The sequence below is a fragment of the Rutidosis leptorrhynchoides genome, chromosome 10 (assembly GCF_046630445.1).
Source record: "Rutidosis leptorrhynchoides isolate AG116_Rl617_1_P2 chromosome 10, CSIRO_AGI_Rlap_v1, whole genome shotgun sequence".
Lineage (NCBI taxonomy): Eukaryota > Viridiplantae > Streptophyta > Magnoliopsida > Asterales > Asteraceae > Rutidosis > Rutidosis leptorrhynchoides.
Genome location: NC_092342.1, coordinates 42459811 through 42482234, shown reverse-complemented (window position 1 = coordinate 42482234; position 22424 = coordinate 42459811). Strand labels below are relative to the sequence as shown.

At 33.8% G+C, this 22424-nt stretch overlaps 3 protein-coding genes across 3 annotated transcripts; 1 reads left to right on the top strand and 2 right to left on the bottom strand.

Annotated features, from left to right (window-relative positions):
• Positions 1 to 3088: 3088 nt before the first annotated feature.
• Positions 3089 to 4966, bottom strand: LOC139870219 (uncharacterized). The gene is made up of 4 exons (XM_071858055.1): positions 4726 to 4966; positions 4194 to 4608; positions 3890 to 4112; positions 3089 to 3094 (listed from the first exon to the last, which is right to left on the bottom strand). Exons 1-4 carry the CDS (start codon positions 4964 to 4966, stop codon positions 3089 to 3091), a joined length of 885 nt encoding a protein of 294 aa, XP_071714156.1.
• Positions 4967 to 5143: 177 nt separating this feature from the next.
• Positions 5144 to 5524, bottom strand: LOC139870218 (uncharacterized). The gene has a single exon (XM_071858054.1). The coding sequence runs from the start codon at positions 5522 to 5524 to the stop codon at positions 5144 to 5146; it is 381 nt and encodes a 126-aa protein (XP_071714155.1).
• A 7273-nt stretch (positions 5525 to 12797) lies between these two features.
• Positions 12798 to 15528, top strand: LOC139870217 (tetratricopeptide repeat domain-containing protein PYG7, chloroplastic). The gene is made up of 6 exons (XM_071858053.1): positions 12798 to 12842; positions 13241 to 13345; positions 13651 to 13705; positions 14465 to 14745; positions 14887 to 15033; positions 15163 to 15528. The coding sequence occupies exons 1-6, from the start codon at positions 12798 to 12800 to the stop codon at positions 15442 to 15444; spliced, it is 915 nt and encodes a 304-aa protein (XP_071714154.1). The 3' UTR covers positions 15445 to 15528.
• Positions 15529 to 22424: the final 6896 nt, after the last annotated feature.

Below are 22424 nucleotides of genomic sequence, written 5' to 3'. Positions count from 1 at the left end.
AAATCTAAATATTTCTCGGGTATTACCTACCCGTTAAAATATTTTCAACATTAACAGTTTGTACAAAAGACTTTTTATTTACAATCTTTATGAAAATATATACATATATATTTTCTTCAAATGTAATCATGGATTTAATGAGTCAATACAATATTAAAGTCATCTGATTTGCCGTTAGAACTAGAATACATAATCTCTAAAACATTAGAGATTACATAATCGCCATGTAGAACGAAGATAAATGAGGTAGAACGATATGTAAAACAAAAATAATCGATGTAGAACGAAGATTATGCTCGAGGTATAGATTGTGATGTTGAGGTGTGGGTTGCGGATGTTGCTGTAGCTGGTAAATTTTGCACCATATTCTCCAAATTGATTACTCGAGCGCGAAGTTCGTTGACTTCTTCTATTATTCCGGATGATTGTCGGTCAGAACGAGCGGATGAATAAGGTTGAGAATTTTAGATAGAATATAGTCGTGACGAGATACTCTGGAAATGAGAGAGAAAATAGTATTACGAACAGGTTCACCGGTAAGTGCTTCAGGTTCTTCGCCAAGAGGTGAATTTGGTTGGTGGAAAGGATCGCCTTCTTCGCGTCTCCATTGATTAAGTCGACTACGAACCCATCCCCAATTCATCCAGAATTGGTGATGACTGATTGGTTGATCCATTCCAGTGATGCTGCTTTCGGAGTTCGAGTGGAACTTCATATCGGAATACGAGGAACTTGAACTAGTGGCGAGTTCCATTTCGTACGATTTAATAAAGATTTTTCGATATGAAATGATTTCTGGCTATTAGATGATATTCTAATTACATAGAATATCTATATATACAGAACAAAAAATTTCGTAGATTACGGAGGAATTTACGGAAGATGTCAGACAAAGTTTACAGTAACATATATGCTAAGATACGAATTTATCTATACACTTTCTATGCAATAGAGGCAGTAAGACGTGTCTAGACTTTAAGGATGATAAGCAAATAATTTTCGACACGAGATGATAAGCAAAACGTTTGACATGCAGACACAGTCGAAGTCCAGACCCACTAATGCATCTAAACAACTATCAGTTAAACACACTAATGCAAGACCTGGTTCGCTAAGACCACCGCTCTGATACCAACTTTAACGACCCGTCCTAATCCATCTGGACGAATACATTACATTTGGTTACATCGCGAGGTATTTGACCTCTATATGATATATTTTACAAACATTGCATTCGTTTTTAAAAGACAAACTTCCATTTCATCGAATGTGGACAGATATGCATATCCTTTCATAATATATCCAAACTATGAATGACTTAATATTAATCTTGATGAACTCAACGACTCGAATGCAACGTCTTTTGAAATATGTCATGAATGACTCCAAGTAATATATTTAAAATGAGCAAATACACAGCGGAAGGTTTCTTTCATACCTGAGAATAAACATGCTTAAAAGTGTCAACCAAAAGGTTGGTGAGTTCATTAGTTTATCATAATCCATATTCATTTTCATCATTTTAATAGACCACAAGATTTCTATTTCCATTTCTCATAAATATACATCCCATACATAGAGATAAAAATCATTCATATGGATTGAACACCTGGTAACCGACATTAACAAGATGCATATAGAATATCCTCATCATTCCGGGACTCCCTTCGGACATGATAAAATCGAAGTACTAAAGCAGTTCAAATTCTCTGACTGGGGCTTGTTAGTGCCCATAGATCTATCTTTAAGATTCGCGTCAATTAGGGGCCAGTTCCCTAATTCTTAGGCTACCAAGCTAAAAGGGGCATATTCGATCTCGATCATTCAACCATAGAATGTAGTTTCAATTACTTGTGTCTATTTCATCAAACATTTATAAAAGCGCATGTATTCTCAGTCCCAAAAATATATATTGCAAAAGCATTTAAAAGGGGAGTAATGAAACTCACAATACGATATTTTGTAGTAAAAATATTCATATGACGATACTGAACAATGCAGGGTTGGCCTTGGATTCACGAACCTATATCATTTGTATATATATTAAAATATATAATGGAAATCACATAATTTTATTTATTAATATATATTATTTATTTACATTTGTAGTTATATAGGATTTATATTAAATTCCATTTAAAAAAATATATACTTATATTATATCTTAAATTATATGTTATATATATTTACACAACAACAAGAACAAGCCCAATCCTACATGTGTGAGGTATGGAGGAGGTGAGACGTAGACAATCCTTCCTCTATCCTAGAATAAAGAGAAATCATTTCTCCACCTCGAGTGAAACACTCACAAGAGTAGAGAAAGTCTTCCCTCTCTTTGCTCGACGGATAAAGAGATTGCTTCCAATAGGACCTCCGGCCCAAAAAGTAGGGTAAAATAAAACAAAAATAAAAATAGATAAAGTAAATAATTTACATAGATAAATAAATAGAATAAAATAGATACAATAAATAATAAAAGTACCAAAATCGAGACGCCATGAAAATGGTAGAAGCAAATTTCCATGGGTTTTAAATCAAGCCTGTAGTTCAATTTAGACTCTAAGCGGCAGTCAAGTCGCCAATAAATCGATGCTTGATGTTGCCTCATACAATAGGGTCGTATATATACGCATATATATATATATATATATATATGTAATAATATATATATATATATATATATATATATATATATATATATATATATATATATATATATATATATATATATATATATATAAGAGTCTTAAAAAAAGTATATATATAAAGGGAAACGTGCCTTAGGCTTCTGTGCGGAGCTCGAGACATATCGGGAAAATGCTACACTAAAAGAACAACAAATATACATGGCCACATACCGACAACCAGAAACACTCCTAAACATACATATCTATAAGCATAAACCTACATACATACATACATACATACATACATACATACATACATACATACATACATACATACATACATACATACATACATACATACATAGATCCGTACCTAAAAAATATATAAAACATACATACACGAAACTAACATGCATACAAACCCATAAACCCGAAAACATCCATACACACTAACATACCTACATCTATAAACATACAAAACATAGAAACAAACAAAGGCATACTTAGATATGCATACATACAAACATACATAAAAACCTACTTACAAACATCCATAGACATACACAAAGCAAACATAAATGCACACATAAAAAAAACAACCATAAAACAAACATACCCAAAAACATCCATACCTAAACCTGCATGTATCCATACCCGAAACCCTAAACATGCGTACATACATACACATATTTCCATACAAACACAAACATACATGCACGTACATACATACCCAATACCAAGACGGGGTCCTGGTTAAAAGCAAAGCACGAAAAAAATACAAAACATGAAGATAAATACGTACATAAACGTTCATACAAGCGTCACTATAAAAGAAGGCAAAAAAAAAAGGCCTACTCGTCTATTCTAATTCTAGTCCTCCACGAATTCCTATCAGAAGTCATGTCCTCGGTCAATATAAGCTCCTTCAAGTCGAGCTTAATTCTATCCTCCCACCTCCGAGTAGGTCTCCCCCTTCTCCTTACTCCGTCGACCGTAAGTCCTTCGACTCTCCTAATAGGGGCAGTAAGAGGTCGCCACCTCACATGCCTGAACCATCGAAGCCGTTCTTCTCTAAGCTTTTCGATGATGCTTTTAACTTTTAGGTTCTCCCTAAACACACTATTTGGAATCATATCCAACATGGTTTTACCGCATGTCCACCTAAGCATCCTCATCTCTGCCACCTCCATCCTTCTATCTTGCGCCTTCGTCATTGGCCAACACTCTGATCCGTATAACATGGCAGGTCTAATTGCCACCTTGTAGAATTTTCCTTTCAGCTTAAGGGGGATCTTCTTGTCGTATAATACTCCAGTCGCTGCTCTCCACTTCACCCACCCTACTTTAATACGGTGCGACGCGTCTTCATCTATTCTTCCTGATTTATGAAGCACCGAGCCTAGGTATCTGAACAAAGTCTGTGGGTGAAATATCTGGTCTCCAATGCAGATGTTCTCTCCATCATCATGATCATCATCATTCCTATCGAAAGCACAACTGAGATATTCCGTCTTTTGTCTACTAATATGTAGACCATTACTTTCTAATGCCACCCTCCACTACTCTAGTCTTCTATTAAGCTCCTCTTTAGACTCTAAAACAAGTACAATATCATCCGCAAAAATCAAGCACCAAGGGATGCACTCTTGTATCCCTCGAGAAAGTTGGTCGAGGATCAAAGCGAAAAGAAAATGGATAAGGGTCGATCCCTGATGCAGGCCTACTTCTATTGGGAAAACTTCAGTATTTCCCACCGGCGTTCGGACGATAGACTTCGCTCCTTCGTACATATCCCTAATAACACTAATATATCTACCCGGGATACCTCTACCATTAAGGGTCTTCCAAATCAAGTTTCGTGGAACACAGTCGTAGGCCTTTTCTAAGTGTAAGAAAATCATCTCTAAGTTCCTTTGTTTTTCTCTATACTTCTCCATAAGGTTTCTAATAATGTGGATTACCTCTATCGAAGAGCGCCCTGGCATGAACCCAAATTGGTTCTCCGAAACATTTGTTTCACGTCGAAGTCTAGTCTCAATCACTCTCTCCCAAAGCTTCATAGTATGACTAAGTAATTTAATGTCTCGATAGTTACTGCAAATTTGGGCATCTCCCTTGTTCTTATAGATGGGAATAGTCTCACTCAGTCTCCATTCCGTAGGCATTTTAGAGCTTCGAAACATCTTGTTGAAAAGGCATGTCAACCACCTAACACCATCGTCGCCAAGGCACCGCCACGCCTTAATGGGTATCTGGTCCGGTCCCACAGCTTTATTTCTCCCCATCTTTCGTAGTGCCGATCTTACTTCCTCTTGGTTGATCCTCTCACCTTCCATGATGTTCTGGAATCGTTCGATACCAACGTCTTTCAGATCTTCGTGATGCTTGGGTCTTCCCTCAACGAAAAGAGATGAGAAATACCCTTCCCATCTTTTCCTAATTTCGTCTTCCTTTAATAAAGTTTGACCAGCTTCATTTTTGATATACTTGATGTTATCGAGATCCCTTCGCCTTCACTCCCTAGCTTTTGCTATCTTGTAGATATCATTTGCTCCCTCTTTGGAGTCTAGTTTCTTATACAACTCTTCATATGCCTTTTCTTTTGCGCAGGCTACAGCCTTCTTAGCTTCTCTTTTGACTTCTTTGTATCTCTCTGCAACCCTAGTGCTATCTGTCGGAGTCCCCTCCCGACAAGAGATGAGCTCCTTAAACCTTAGTTGCTTAAGCTCGACTTTGCTTTGGACCTCGTCAGTCAGCCACCATGATTCTCTATCAGACCTATGTCCTCTCGATGTTCCTACTGCCACACCTAAGGCTTCCTTGCCTACCTCTCTAATAGTGGACGCCAGACAATTCCACATCTGATCCGCATCTTCATGAGATACCATTTCCATTTCTACGTTAACTCTTTCCATAACCAAAATTCAAAAAGTCTCAGCCTTCTCTCCGATCAACTTCTTCCACCGGATTTTAGGTTGGCCGGGCCTCGCACTCTTGGTGACCCGTCTCTGGAGGACCAAATCCATGACTAACAATCTATACTGGGAGGAGCATGTCAAGTCAGTCAGGACCTTACAGTCTCCGCATGTCCTAAAATCACCTTTGCGAAGTAATAAATAATCAATCTGGGTTCTACGACCCCCACTATGAAAAGTTGCTAACTGAGCGTCCGCCTTCTTGAAAAATGAATTCGCGACAACCAGATCATGGGCGACAGCAAATTCGAGAATAGAGAGCCCTTCCTCATTTCTAACTCCGTACCCAAAGCCCCCATGGACTCCCGCATAACCTTCCACCTCCGTTCCTATATGACCATTAAGATCTCCACCAATAAGTAGTCGATGGTCCCGGGGGCACATCCTCACAACCTCGTCTAACGATTTCCAGAAGTGTCTCTTTTCAGTTTCTCCAAGGCCCGCATGAGGTGCATAAGCGCTAATGACCGTGTAGGTCACCTCCTGTATTACTAACCTAACTGACATAATCCTATCGCTCTGTCTAACCACATTCACAACATTCTCGTTATATGGTGGGCCTATAATGATTCCAACCTCATTTCTAGCTACTCTCGATCCCGAGAACCACAACTTGTAATCCTTGATCTTAGCCGCCCCTCGACCCTTCCATCTAGTCTCTTGGACACACAATATGTCGACTTTACGTTTACGTAACGTCTCCACTAGTTCATGCCGTTTGCCAGTCAAAGTTCCCACATTCCAACTACCCACTCTAATCCTAAACGGCTTCGCTAACCTATTGCCGCTTCTAGGCTCCGTAAACCTACCCTCCCCCGAGCTATAAGGACATGACCTCAAGTGACCATAAGAACGCCTAGTATCTATCTTACCCTATGTAACGAGAACTATAATACAAACATAAAAAAGAGTATAAAGCCAAACAAAAAACTATAGCTAACACTAACACGATAAAACTAATAATTAATAATAAGTAATCTAGATTAAAAAAACTAATAGTAACAGTACAGTACTAAATATATATATGTATATAATGATAATTTAATTTAATAAATTAATTATAGATCCAAGATATTGGCACAGGTATTACGTATGTAATTATAAATTAATTTAATAAATTAATTGTAGATGCAGGATATTAGCACATAAATTACGCCTCAAAAGTAACAGCGTAGAACCGATACCCTCGTTTCGTTTATTGACACAAGATAGTAATATGAGTTGATAAGCGATATATATAAGCAAGAAAATAAGAAAATTAACACGAGAATATATATATTTACTTTGTATATATATATATATATATATATATATATATATATATATATATATATATTTTAAAGTGATTGATATCTATTCATTTAGTTATATTAATATATATATATATATATATATATATACACACACACATACATATACATATACATATTTATTATTATATTTGAAATTCAATAGTTGGTTACATGTAAATATTTATCTAGATAATGTTAATATATAGTTATATGAAATATTAATATAGTTATAGTATATGTACTAAATACATTTTATACATAAAATTATTTATTTGTAAAAAAAAATAAAAATGATAGTTTTTGATATTAGTGAGTTACTAATAATAATAACTTTATTAATAATGATCATACTAATAATAATAATGATATTGTTAATAATGATAATAATAATACTAATAATTATAAAAATTATACTAATTAAAGAAAAGAAAAAAATAACAAATTTTATTGTTTTCATATTAATGATAATAATAATAATCCTAAACATGTTAATAATAATAATACATATATTAGTAATGATATTAATAATAATAGTTATAATACTTGTAATATCAACAAATAATAATAATAATAATAATAACAACAACAACAACAAAAATAATAATAATAATAATAATAATAATAATAATAATAATAATAATAATAATAATAATAATAATAATAATAATAATAATAATAATAATAATAATAATAATAATAATACTTGTTCTAGTACTAGTTTTTATATTAATAACAATTAAGATACTAGTAATAATTAATATAACAATAATAATATCAATAAGTAATAATAATAATAATAACAAAAGAAGAAGGAGACTACCTTTAAACCAGTTTTTTTAAAAATAAGCTTCAGTCTAGACTCGAACCCTCGACCTCTCGTTTACTCGACAAAGCACCAGCCACTCCTCCGTTATAGCATTTCTGTTTTAATTCCCTTATGAATTCATTTAATCCAACTTTCTGTTTCATCTCCTTCTTAACAAATAACTCGACTAGAGATCGTTCATAACCAAAACAACAGCCTTCTAGTTTAATTTAAAAGTCGTATTAGAAATAGAAACAATCGGTTTGGGGAAATTTCGATTGACAGAAAACAAAAGAAGGAAAGAAGAAAAAAAAAATATCAGCTACAGCAAGAACACTCGTCATTCTGTTTTGTTTCCCCAACTTCATCTTCTCGAATTCGATTTAAATCAGTGGACACAATAAGCTTAATAATAAAATACTAGATTTAATTAAGTATATAACTTGAATTATAAGCATCCAGTTGTGTTATCTTGAATAAAATAAAATAAAAATCACAGCTCGTTTTTGAAGAACATGAACTCTATATTCGTTTTTGAAACTAAGGATGTTTTAGCTATAGATTTCTACACAAAATAGTTATAAAATCATTCCAAGAATCTGTTTGAAACATCAATTGAATCTGAAACATTAACCAAACTTCGAATTTCTCAAGAATCAAACCGTTTGACTTTTTAAAATAAATCTTTGACTTCGAAATTCAGATTCAATATGAAGAATTGGAAGTTTATATTTTACAGGAAGTTTGAACGAATGATTCCTAATAAAACTCCATTATTACATTCTGAAATCTTGTTCGATTTTGAGCTAATGGTAAAATGGTGTAAGAACAGAGGTGTTCATGTTATTTTTTAATTGCTTTTGGGTTTTTGTCCTCATTCACAGACGCGTATACATAATATATATATATATATATATATATATATATATATATATATATAATGATGTTTGTAATCGAATCACTGAACAGCAATATGACTTGACCGCTTTTGTAATGTAGTGATGGTGGTCGACATTGTTTCAATCACAAAAAAGTCGACATTGTTTCAATCACAAAAAAATAAGAAAGTAGATTACGACCTAAAACTGATTTTGTTTTTTAATTTAGTGATTGATTTTTGTTTGTTAACAAGTTAAGAGACAGAAAACAAAATTCTAATACAGTTAGATAATGAAATCAAATATATTCGTACGATTTATTCATGTTTATATGATTAATATTAATAATTAGTAATTATATTAATAATAATAATTATTATATTAATAATAAAAATAGTTAATAATAATAATAATTATATTAATAAATAAAATAATGCTACTAATAATCATAAAAATGATAACAATTATATTATTAATGTTAATAATAATAAAATGTATTATTTTCTAATAATAATAATAAAAATAACTAATAATAATAATAATAATAGTTCTTAATGATAATAGCAATAATAATACCTATATTAATCATAATAATTAAAATTTTACTATTAGTTCTAATAATAATGATATTAACAATAATAATAATATTAATAATAATAATGATATAACAAATCAATTGTATCAAATTTTTATATATAATAATAATAGTACTGATATTAATATTAATTAATATTTATGAAAGTAATAATATTATTATAACAACTATATTTTACTTGTAATTTTTAATATTTTAATATTACATATTGTTTATGAAATTTTATAATTTATATAATGTAATAACTTATATTGAGTAGTAATTTCTTTTATATATATATATATATATATATATATATATATATATATATATATGTTCATCACAATATACAATTAATAAGTATTTCTAGAAATCACATATATACATATCGATTCATAATAATATCATGTATATTTTTTTTATATATAATTACTTAATTATTTATTATTTTATATGTTTAATTCCAATTGATTAAAGTTTATTTTATTAACTCAAAATATCATATATACGCTTTTATCTTTATATATATTTATTTACGTACCTACTTACACACAATGGTTCGTGAATCGTCGGGAATAGTCAACGGTCAAATGTATACATGAACACAGTTCAAAGTTTTTGAGACTTCAACATTACAGACTTTGCTTTTCATGTAGATTTCAAATTAAGATTAAGTTTAAATTTGGTTGGAAATTTCCGGGTCGTCACATTAGCTTTAATATTTCTATATTATTATGCTAATGATGTTGTTGCTAGTTTGTATGATTGGTGGTGCTAGCTTGATGCTCGTTGATATGTGTGTACATGCATTATATTGTGTTCGTGGATGCGGTTAGGTAAAGTGTATGCGTATATGTATATTTATTGCATTCACTAAGCATTAGTTTACCCTCTCGTTGACATTAGTTTAATAGGTTCGCAAGGTGACGGTAAGGGTAAGTACGGGATGTAGCGGTTTAGCTTTTGATGCTAGAAGACTTGGCTTTTGCTTACGTAAGGATTGGGTAGTTTGTCCCAATCACCATGCTCGGTCTTTTGTCGGTTATTACATTAGAGTCTTTTAATATGTAATTAAGTTTATCAAATTACGATTTGAGACATGTAATGAAAGTGTTAAGTGTGTAAACACGTTATTGTATTAAAGGCTTTTTAAAAAATATAATCGAGTGTCGAAATAAATGTGTATAAAGAAAGAAAGAAATAATAATTATGGGACGGAATAACCACGAGTTGGGTTGTTACACACCGTTGTTATTTCGAACCCAACATGATCCGCATTTATAACTGTATCCTCCAAATTGTCCATTAGCTAATGTAACATGAATGTAATCACATACCCGAATACACATTTAACATAAATAAATATGTGCATCATGTACTTGATACATATTAAGTAAGAATAAGGCATCAAAAAATTGTTGAAAAAAGTTTACCCCTGCTTCGTCTTTGGATGACAATTTCTACCTATTTACACACAAATGGGTCAAGATAGGTTTTGGAAGCTAGATGGTTTTATTGCTCGGGTTTTTCGTTATTTAAACCTATTCATTGTTGCAGGAACCTTGATGTTATTGCTCGGGTTTTTCGTTATTTAAACCTATTCATTGTTGCGGCTGCTTTTCGAATTTGTGTTTTGAGGTTAGTATTTTTTCAATTTAAATTTTTTGTTGTTATCCACGTTAACTCTAAGAGGTCAAAAAATTTAAGTCGGTCAAATAACAAAAAAAAAAAAAAAAAATGCATCAAATGTCACCCAAATTGTAGGATTCATAAAACCCACATGACTTGAATCCACTTGGACTAACAACACTGCAACATGAATACCGAAACCAACTAACAATTATAAGAAACCACAAACTCAAAACACAGAAAAGACATAGCAACCAACAATTCATAACCGAAACAAAAAATACTCACCAGTATACATTCAAGAATCAGCAAAAAAAATTACAATCTGTGTAGCAAAAAAGAGGGAAAACGCATCATGAAAAAAACTTACTTGTAATAGCGTAGGTAGCACTGACGGTAGGGACAAAACCTATGGCGGTAGTGACGATAGTTGTCAGAAACTTGTCGAATGATCATACGAAATCCAAAACAATAGGGTTAAAGCACAATCACTAGCATGAAATCAAAACCCCTAAGGTTAGATTATAATCACACAGAAGAAGTCAGAAAATCCAAAACCTTAGGGTTAAGTCGAGACCACTGCCACCAGGAAAATAAACCATTAGATCAAATGATGGTTCTCCCATGAAATCCAAGAAACCCAGGGTGAAACGGAATCGACAACCCTAGATTTTAGAGGAGCAGAGAGAGGATAGGAGGATCAGAAGGTTGGCAAAGTTAGTAGTTGGCATTTTTTTATTGGCTGGCAAATGTGGTTTAGGGAAATTTTGTGAAGAAAACGACCAAATACAAGGTGCCTATTAGCAGTATTGCAAATCTCGTTATTTATCCTCGATATCTCGTTTTTGGAAGGCAGCCGAGACGAGATGTCAAGGCAGCCGAGACGAGATGTCTATCTCCCGAGATTTCTCGGTCAACGGGATCACACTTGGTCAAAACCACGATTTCTCGAATTTACTTGATCATTTCTCGAAAAAATTTTAAAAAATCTTGGATTTTCTTATAAAATCTCGTAAAAAATGTAAATAAATATGCATATATATTAATTTTTACATATTTTTATTAAAAATCTAAAAAGTCAACGTCCGAGATCTTCCTGAGATTTTTCAGAGATGCCGAGATCTCCCTAAAAATGTCCAAATGAGATCTTTTCGAGATTCGAGTTCTCCAACCTTGCCTGTTAGTATATATAAATTTCAATAATAATCAGGATTGATCATTGTATATCGTCAAATTTCAGTGTAATTTGTTTTATAGGGCTCGTTCCTTATGAGACTTTGTGGTTTGTAGGCTTCCTGGCCTTGGCGTTTTGAGTTTAATAGCGTTTTGAGTTTAATAAAATCGATGCTTTTTGGAGGGAAAAAAAACATAATTATCTAAAATTGTTCATTTTGTTAGAAAATTTTGAAATTTTGGTTAAAATTCATGTTAAAATTTTTACCAATTTTTATTTGACAGATTTTAAACAACAAATTAAATTTTGACTCATTAATCAATGTTGACTATTAATTAAACGAATTTTAAAAAATTGGAACTCACTATTCTTTAAAATTAAAAAAAAAAAAAAGTAATCGGGATTAATTAGAGGTAATCTGTTTTTTACAGCGGTAGACATATAAATGGCTTGGTTCATATATTACAATGACATTCGTCGGATAAGATGATTAGATAGCAAGAATACGCCCAATTCAAGATTTTGTTGAAAATGGCGATGACGATTATGAGCTTCTCTTTCTGCTCACCTTCTAACTTTAACCACAAAATATCCATCAATTTCACCCCATCTTCTTCTGCACTTTCATCTTCTTCCCTCAAATTTAACACCTTTTCATCATCATCATCATCATCATCATCTACTAGTACTAGTAGGATTGTGCCTAAACTTTCCGATACTGAAACCCTAGCAACCATTGAATCAGAATCTACAAAAAGTACCGCACTTTTTTATGTAGGTAACCAAATTCAAGTTATATCTTACCTTTCTGTTGATAGAAATGAAATTACAATCCTTATTATGACCGAAATGATGTTAGGTTACCCTACATTAGGAAATTATACTGTAATATTTATGCCTTATCATACAGATAGTCATTATTATGAAATTATAACTGGACCTATTTTGGGTGTTATCACATCCATAACAAGTTTGTTAGTATTTTAAAGTGATTTTACACCATGATTTGTCTTCTACGTGCTTTATACTGTCTCGTTGGCAAAACTAAAATGATGATAGTTTGGGTGTTATCCCACCCTAAATTATCGTATTTTGCAAACAATTGATGAATAGTTACTCTAATTGGCTTCATTTGTTCTCAAAATACGATATTTTATACGATATAAGATACATCAAAGGCTTTTATAGTTTTATGTACTAACAGATAAATTTATAAAATAACAAGGAGTCAAGAACTTGTTTTTGATGATAATATCTGGGGTGCGTAATTATTCTATATGTAGGTTATAGATGAAAAAGAAGCTCATAAGTACACGAGACAAATGTTACCTTTAAAGATGAGATCACATCAATTGATTTCAGATACACTTACCAAATGGAATGTGCCGGTTAGTAAATTTTTGTAATACCAACCGAAGCATTTCATAATTTCGCGTAAAGTATAAATATTGCTATTATTTATGGAATTTTGCTAACGACCCTTAAGGCGCTTCAGACTGTAGTACAGTTTAATAACAGTCAATATAAAGTCAATTTTTAACTTCCGTGTACAACGATTTCCTGTACACTAACAACACCCCTAAGGGATGTTGTTAGCAAAATCCTTATTTATTTTATGTAATTGAATAAATCTTGTTTTCACCCATTATTACATTGTAGGTGCTAACTTTATCTTTTTTCTTCTTAATATAAGACATGTAGAAAAGAACTAAGAGCTTTTCAGACACTTATCTCTGCAAAACTCCATGGTAACAATTTTAACGTTTCTCTTTTGTGTTACTTTTTACTTTGGTTGATAGTCAAATGTGTCTATTAAACAATGTGTCAAGATAATCATATAAACTGAAGCTTTTGGTTTATTATAAACTAAATTGTACTTATGTGAAGAGTACGTTTTTCCTGTTAAAATGTATTTATATACTGTGTGTGTTGTATGTCAGATCGTGTAATTATTATTCATATCTTTTATCATGTTTTACCTTAGTCTTAAACCGATGCGACATAGTCATTTAACATCTTAAAATACAGGCCAAAGGTACGACTTGTTCATCCTCCCAAACAAGTGGAGGCTGGGATTGGCCAATTGAGATGGGTTTGGGTCGAAATGGGTCACTAAGTAGAGGCTGGGTCTGGTTGGATTGATCCATTAGCACCCTTTTGTACACTTTTAGAGATGACTAGAAATAACTATAACTAATTGCATTAATTATCGTTATATATGGATTTTAGGATAATAAAGTCTAAATAATACAAGTATCTAGGAGGTTTTAATGCATTATAAATAGACTTCGGATGCTTGATCTATTTGACTTGTTCTCTTTTTAGCTATTTTTTTATTTGACCTGTTTTAATTTAAACACAGCCCATTTGACCCATTCATATGTCAAAAGTATATGTGTGGAAATCGTCACTCCTAGTGAAACATGTGGGACATAATCTGTTAGTTTTGGTGCCTTTTTAAAAAAAATAAAAATTTATTTAAACCAAATCTATTTGTTATGTTGTAGAATCACCAAGTGACAGAGACTCTAGCAGTTCAAAAAAGGATTTATTTCATACGTCGTTGTTATCAAGTGGATCGATGACTTTGTTTACATGGACAAACCCCGTAGCAGCATCAGAATACATGAAAATGAATCCTGTTTATGAGGTTGGGGAGTTATTTGAATTAGGGATACAGTTATCGTACCTTCTTTTGTTGTTGGGATTACTCGGTGTTGGAACATTTTTCATTATACGTCAAGTTCTTGTTCGCAGAGAACTCGATCTTTCTGCAAAAGAGTTGCAGGTATGTACCTTCTATTTCCGTCTCTTTTTTACTTAATTTCTTGTGAGGATATCAAGACCTTAACTATTAGGCTATCATCAGTCATTTCTTATTAATATGCCAACCAGTGTTTATTGGTTCTTTCATTTTTATTAATGTCAGGAACAAGTAAGGAGTGGCGATGCAAGTTCAATGGAGCTTTTTGAACTTGGTGCAGTTATGCTAAGAAGAAAATTCTATCCAGCTGCTACTAAATACTTGCTTCAAGCAATCGACAAATGGGATGGAGATCAACAAGATCTTGCACAGGTAATATAAAATTTCTTTAAAGTTGGCAAAATGGATATGGGTTAGCCAAGAAAACTAAGAAAATGTGTTTGTTACAACCAATCATTCTGAAAGTTGTTTCCTTTTTTATGATTTATGAAATTTATCCAGGTTTACAATGCGTTGGGTGTGAGTTATGTTCGTGATGGCAAAACCGACAAGGGGATATCTCAGCTTGAAACGGCTGTTAAGATTCAGCCCGGGTACGTTACAGCTTGGAACAATTTAGGTGATGCATATGAGAAGAAAAAAGAATATAAATCTGCTTTAAAAGCCTTTGAGGAAGCCCTATTATTTGATCCTAATAACACAGTCGCACGACCCAGACGAGATGCCTTGTTAGACAAAGTGCAAATGTACAAAGGAGTTCCTTTTAAATCCAAGCAGAGATGATCTACATTTTCTTTTATTGAAAAGTTTATAGCTTTATTAATTTGTTGTGTTATAGGGAACATATTTGAATCTCATTGAGTTGTAGAATGTCTTCTTCCTTTGTGAATTGTGATACAGAGTGTTCTTTGAATGGTATGTATGTATGAACACATCCATAGTGTCCACATCAAAATCAATCTTCTGTTAATCAATCATGTCTAATTGATCTGTTTTTCTCTATAAGTCAATTATTTATTGATAACGCGTAAAATGTCTATGTTTTTATCCCTGTTATATCTCTCATTTAATCATTTGACAAGAATAATATATTATTTGTTCCAATAAAGCCTTTTATTAGTTCGGTTTGAAAATATTGGAAAAACAAAGACGATGCTCCAAAAATCGACGAATGCGGACTTCTAACGAAAAAAGAGCAAAAACGGTGAACGATTAGAAATGAGCATAGATGTATGAACCAGAACCGGCCCAAGCAAGATGAAGCGGATCTAGGTCCCAATCGGATCTGATCCACATAGCCGGAACCGACTTAGTTTCCACAGACAGACTCATCGTGAGACTCATCGTGAGACATATTGGAACCATACCGCAGCCGTATTTGGCCCACCCCAGCCGCAACCGGCCCACATTCCAGAGGCTGGCCCAAGTCATAACTTTTTTTCAAAGTGTTCAAACAATATGTTAAAATGCAATGCAAATTTGGTATTATAAAATACTATGGAATTTGTAGATGTATAGGGAAAATATCTAGATATTAATATGTATATGAAAAATATCTAGATATTAAAATGTAAAGAAAAATCTAGATATTTATGTGTGTAAGAAATATCTAGATATTTATATGTATAAAAATATCTAGATATTTATATATATCCATGGAAATATCTAGTTTCTAGAAACTTCCATGGAGTAGTATAAATAGGGGTGAGGATTTCATTTGTAGAGAGTGAAGTAAGTTGTGAGAGTTGTGAGGAAGTTGTGAAAAAGAGTGAGTTGAGAAGTAGAGAAGAAGTAAGAAGAAGAGAAGAGTGTGAGTAGAGAAAAAAATTTGTAAATAATATTGTAATTGTATTTTGTATTAATAAAAGTGTTCTTTGTTAAGTTTCCCGGTTAAGCCTTAGTTTGTGTTTAAGTTCTTAGTGCACTTGTGTTATTCTTATTATATGGTCGGCTCTGCCGTCTAAGTGATACATGGTCGGTTATACCGCCTAAATAATATATGGTCGACACTGTCGCCTAAGTACTATTGTGCACTAAGAATTCATAAAATCAAAGGCTAACCAACGTCAAAGTGTTGGTGTAGTGAGTGTAGTATAATCTAGGTCCTCTATAGTGGGTGTGTTGGGCTCGTCGAAGCTTCCAACAATTGGTATCAGAGCGGGTCGTTCGGGACCATTTCTAGTGGAGGAAATCATCGGTAAACGTTGGACGTTTACATCGTCTTGTTAACACCAAGGCCCTAAGGGAGATTCTGCCGGAGCACAGTTAGGAACTGTGAAAGCTCGGTCAGGGGCCAAGCTTATTGGACGTTGGACGTCATAATGGCAGATCTTGCAAGTACGAGCAGTGGAATCAAGAGTCTCAATAACCACAACTATGGTTATTGGCGGACTTGCATAGAATCCTACCTACAAGGACAGGATTTATGGGAAATAGTTGCTGGCAGTGTGTGATGACCCGGAAATTTCGACTAAATTTAAACTTAATCTTAAATGATTAATGATTTCGACACGATAAGCAAAGCATATGAAGTTGAATCTCAAAATTTTGAACTATTCAATTACCCTTCGGTTGTTCTCAACGATTCGCGAACCATTATATGTAAATAGATACATATATATACTATAACTTGAAAACGTAACAAAGTTTTAATTGCATGATACCATACATTAAACTTATTGGTTTATATATCTATTTGAATATATATGATTTCAAGTTATTTAGTAAACGATAGTAACATTCGTTTATTGATTCGATTGATATTTAGATAAGTTAACTAAAGCGTTTAAGATGAACCAGTTAAACACTAATTTGTTACAGTGTTTTCAAATTGCCACATTACTCAAAATGCTACAGTGTTTTCGAAAATCACTATTTGCTACAGTGAAATTGACTTTGCTACAGTGAATTGCTACAGTAAAATTTGAGATTAAAAAGGTTCAAATTATTGATGAAGAATGTCTAAAAATGACAAGAGTACAAGTTGCGGAACGCAAAGTACACGATATAAAATAGTACGCAAGGACGTCTGAAAATCCGGAACCGGGACCCGAGACAAGAAGAAACGCCCGACGCAACGGACCAAAAATATCTAGTCTACTATGCACAAGAATAAAATATAATATATAAATAATTATATTAATTATTTATATATTTATATTTATTTTATATTATGTCGACAAGCTAGGAGCCAAAACAATGTGAGCTGTCCCTGGTCCTCATGCGAGTCGCATGGCCAGAAGGCCATTTCCATGCGAGTCGCATGACTCCAGATTTCAGGCCACATCTATAAATTCCAGTGTTTTCGCTCGATTTAAATCACACACATACACAAATATATATATACTCCGTAATATTATTTATTATTTATTATTATTATTATTATTATTATTATTATTATTATTATTATTATTATTATTATTATTAAGATTAATATTAATCTATTATTATTAGTATTATACCTAAAATACTACGACGAGGTCATGAGCGTGTCACTTTCAAAATATGTTTTCAAGCGGGATAGAGTTAAGGAAATTATGGGTTATTGCCATGGAGGTTATGGGTAATGTTCGGGGGTATTTTTGTGAATCAAACCTCGTGTTTATCATATCCGATGCGTCTACGTGCTTTCCTGCAATAATGTATATCAATATTAAACAGTGAGTTTCATATGATCCCTTTTACTCTCTACATTTTTGGGCTGAGAATACATGCAAATGCTTTATTAACCGATATACAATATTTATATGTGTGAGTTTCATTGCTCCCTTTTTAATTGCTTTTGCAATATATATTTTTGGGCTGAGAATACATGCAATTTATTTTAAACGCAATGGATACAAGTACATACTTAATTCTACACCGAGTTTGAACCGAAAATCCCTTAGCTTTGGTAACTAGTAACTGCCGGTTATAAGAACTGGTGGGCGCGAGTAGTAGTATATGGATCCATAGGGCTTGATATCCCCGTCCGAGCTAGAGCGCTAGCCTTTTAACGGACGTATGCTATTTGAGAAGCATACACGTTGGTTTGCGTGTATTATTAAGATGATTATACAAAGGGTACAAATTATATAAGCATTAAAGTTTAGTTACCAGGGTGCTCAATTTTGTAGAACCGATTGATAAACGTTTCGGATGAAACAACTGAAATCTTGTGATCCACCTTTTATTTAAAACATAATGATAAACGTTTTGAATAAAACAACTGAACTTTTGTAATCCACATTGATTTACGGATTATGTGTAATATTAAAACTATGAACTCACCAACCTTTGTGTTGACACTTGAAGCATGTTTATTCTCAGGTTTCTAGAAGTCTTCCGCTGTTTGCTCATACGTGATACAAGTTATGTGCTTGGAGTTATACATGCTATATACAAGAAACTTGCATTCATCAAACCATTACCATGTATCTTATTTTGACTGTATTGTCAACAGATGTATTATTGTAAACCATTTAAATGGTGATTGTCTATACATAGGAATCATCAGATGTAAAAAAACCTGGAATTTATATATTCATTTATGAAATACCTTTTCAAACGAATGCAATGTTACAAAACGTATCACATAGAGGTCAAATACCTCGCAATGAAATCAATGAATGACGTGTTCGTCCATATGGATTTGGAGTGATCGTCACACAGTGACACAACGCCTCCACCGAAAGAAAATGCCGAAGCCTTGAGAAAATGGAACATCAAGGCCGGGAAGGCTTTATTTATATTGAAGACTACAATTGAGGAGGATCTATTGGAGCACATCCGTGACGAGAAAACACCAAAGGCAGCTTGGGAAACTTTTGAAAAATTATTTTCAAAGAAGAATGAACGCCTCCAGCTCTTGGAAAATGAACTTGCGGGTATCTCACAAGGAAGTCTATCTATTTCTCAGTATTTCACCAAGGTGAAATCTATTTGTCGTGAGATATCTCAACTTGCTCCTGAAGAGAAAGTGAGTGATGCAAGGATGAAGAGAATTATCATCCATGGCTTAAGATCCGAGTATAATGGATTTATAGCTGCTGTGAGAGGATGGCCTACTCAACCATCATTAATAGAGCTGGAGAATCTATTGGCAAATCAAGAGGCATTAGCCAAGCAGATGAATGAAGTAACCGTAAAAGATGGAGAAGATGCACTCTTCACCAATAAAAAGAAAGCAACATCTCGAAGACAAGAGGCGATGAAAGAAAGTAAGACATATGGGTGGAAGGGTCACCCAAAATCAAAAGGCAACGCTTCAGGGGGAGCTCAACAAGGAAGAAGAGATCATGGCCAACAATACGGGGAAAATGATAAGAGAAAGAATGGTGAATGCTTCAATTGTGGCAAGAAGGGTCATTTTGCTCGAGATTGTAAATTCCCCAAAAGGCGAACTTTTGAAGGAAATGTGGCCACCGCAAGAGATGAGAAGAAAGAGGTCACATTTGAAGCGACCATTAATGAGGAAACATGGGATGCAGAAGCTGAATTTTCTGTTGAAGCTGGCATGGATGATCAAGCTCTTGCAGCAACCTTAAAGTCAAAAATAAACTACAAAGATGATTGGATCGTTGATTCTGGGTGCTCAAATCATATGACCAATGATGAGACGAAGCTGCAAGAAATGGATGATTACAAAGGAAAGAGAGTCGTGTTGACAGCCGACAATTCAAGGTTATCTATTTCTCACATTGGAAAGACAATAATTCCAAATGATGGCGGCTCTCATAAGCTCCAACTCGAGAAGGTGTATCTTGTCCCTGGCCTAAAGAAGAATTTACTATCAGTACTACAATTGACAGCAGAAGGAAATTATGTGCTCTTTGGACCAGAAGATGTGTCCGTATTCAAGAGAGTAAAGGTGGTTGGCAATCCAGTTATGCATGGAAGAAGAATAGAATCGGTTTATGTATTATCTGCTGAAACAGCTTATGTGGATAAGACTCGAAAGAATGAGACGACTGATCTGTGGCATGAACGTCTTGGGCATGTGGGCTACAACAAGTTAAAGGAGATGATGGTGAAACACATAGTAAATGGGATTCCTCAAATTGATATCCGAACAGATACAATTTGTGCTGGATGTCAATTTGGCAAAGCTCACCAATTGCCATTCAAGGAGTCGGCACATCAGTCCAAGACACCGCTAGAGCTCATACACTCAGACGTCTTTGGCCCAGTGAAATAAACATCACTTGGAGGAATGAAGTATATGGTGACATTCATTGATGACTTCTCAAGGTATGTGTGGGTTTACTTCATGAAGGAAAAGTTGGAGACTTTTCAGAAGTTTAAAGAGTTCAAGAACAAGGTAGAAAGTGAGCTCAATACTAAGATCCGGTGCTTACGCACAGATAATGGAGGAGAATATTTATCGACTAAGTTCAATATCTATCTTGAGAAGCACAAAATTAGAAGACAATTAACTTGTCCCAATACTCCACAACAGAATGGAGTCGCTGAACGCAAGAATCGTCACCTTGCCGAAACTTGTAGAAGTATGCTTCATGGTAAGAATGTGCCAGGAAGATTTTGGGCTGAATGTATGAGAACGGCATCATACGTGATAAATAGACTTCCACAAACAAAGTTGGGGCATATTTCACCGTATGAAAGATTATGGAAGATCAAGCCAACTGTCAACCATCTCAAGATTTTTGGATATGTATGCTACGTCTTCGTGCCAGATCATCTCCGAAGCAAATTTGATAAGAAGGCAATTCGGTGCATTTTTGTCGGTTATGATGAATCAAGAAAAGGATGGAGATGTTGTGATCCAAATACCGGAAAGTTTCATACTTCAAGAAATGTGGTATTTGATGAAGCTTCTTCATGGTGGTCACCTCAAAAGATAGAGCTTCCAGAATCTCATAGATTAGAAGAAGTTCCAGAAGAAATAGAAGAACGTAAAGAGCAAATAGTAGATCCAACTAAAGAAGGAGAAGAATCGTACTCTAAGGAAACGAGTCCATGGAAAACTGGGGTACATCACTCTACATTCGAAGAGGTTCGTCCAAGCCAAATGGATGCCGAGGAGCATGTGCAAGAATTACGAAGATCAACAAGGCCGAGGCAACCTAATCCGAGGCATGCCAATGCTGCTCATGTGGATGAATTAATACATATTGAGCCTTCCACTTATGAAGAAGCAGCACAAAGTCAAGAATGGCAGAAAGCGTGGAAGAAGAAATTAATGCACTAAAAGAAAACCAGACATGGAGTTTAGTTCCAAAGCCAAAAGATGTAAAACCAATATCTTGTAAATGGGTTTACAAGGTGAAGACTCGATCAGATGGCTCCATTGAAAGGTATAAAGCTCGACTTGTTGCTAGAGGTTTTTCTCAACAATATGGGCTGGATTATGAAGAAACGTTTAGTCCAGTGGCGAAGATCACAACAATTCGAGCTCTACTAGCTTTAGCCGCTAGCAAATCTTGGAAGTTGTGGCAGATGGATGTCAAGAACGCTTTCTTACATGGAGAACTTGACAAAGACATTTATATCGATCAACCAAGAGGCTTTGAGAACAAAATCCATCCTGACCATGTCTGTAAATTAAAGAAGGCACTATATGGCTTGAAGCATGTAACATCCCGCATTTTTCCGTTAAATTATTTTTAACGCCGTCTTTTTCTTTTTAGATAATATTCCTCGTATCTAGATTCGTAACCTCCGTTAGCTAACATTCTAAATTTCTCGTTATCGGATTTTAATATCTTCCGTTAATACGCGTTTTAAAATATTCCGTTTAGGTATTTTCCGCACCCGACTACAAA

What these genes read in the sequence shown, in the direction of transcription:
- LOC139870219 (XM_071858055.1), bottom strand. Translation starts at nt 4,966, where the DNA reads ATGGAAGGTGAGAGGATCAACCAAGAGGAAGTAAGATCGGCACTACGA. An exon ending in GGGAGATGCCCAAATTTGCA is followed by an intron (nt 4,609 to 4,725) that starts GTAACTATCGAG and finishes GGTTCATGCCAG; the next exon opens with GGCGCTCTTCGATAGAGGTA. An exon ending in GAGCTTAATAGAAGACTAGA is followed by an intron (nt 4,113 to 4,193) that starts GTAGTGGAGGGT and finishes TGCTTTCGATAG; the next exon opens with GAATGATGATGATCATGATG.
- LOC139870218 (XM_071858054.1), bottom strand. Translation starts at nt 5,524, where the DNA reads ATGGAAATGGTATCTCATGAAGATGCGGATCAGATGTGGAATTGTCTG.
- LOC139870217 (XM_071858053.1), top strand. Translation starts at nt 12,798, where the DNA reads ATGACCGAAATGATGTTAGGTTACCCTACATTAGGAAATTATACT. An exon ending in TATCTCTGCAAAACTCCATG is followed by an intron (nt 13,706 to 14,464) that starts GTAACAATTTTA and finishes GTTATGTTGTAG; the next exon opens with AATCACCAAGTGACAGAGAC. An exon ending in TTTCTGCAAAAGAGTTGCAG is followed by an intron (nt 14,746 to 14,886) that starts GTATGTACCTTC and finishes TATTAATGTCAG; the next exon opens with GAACAAGTAAGGAGTGGCGA.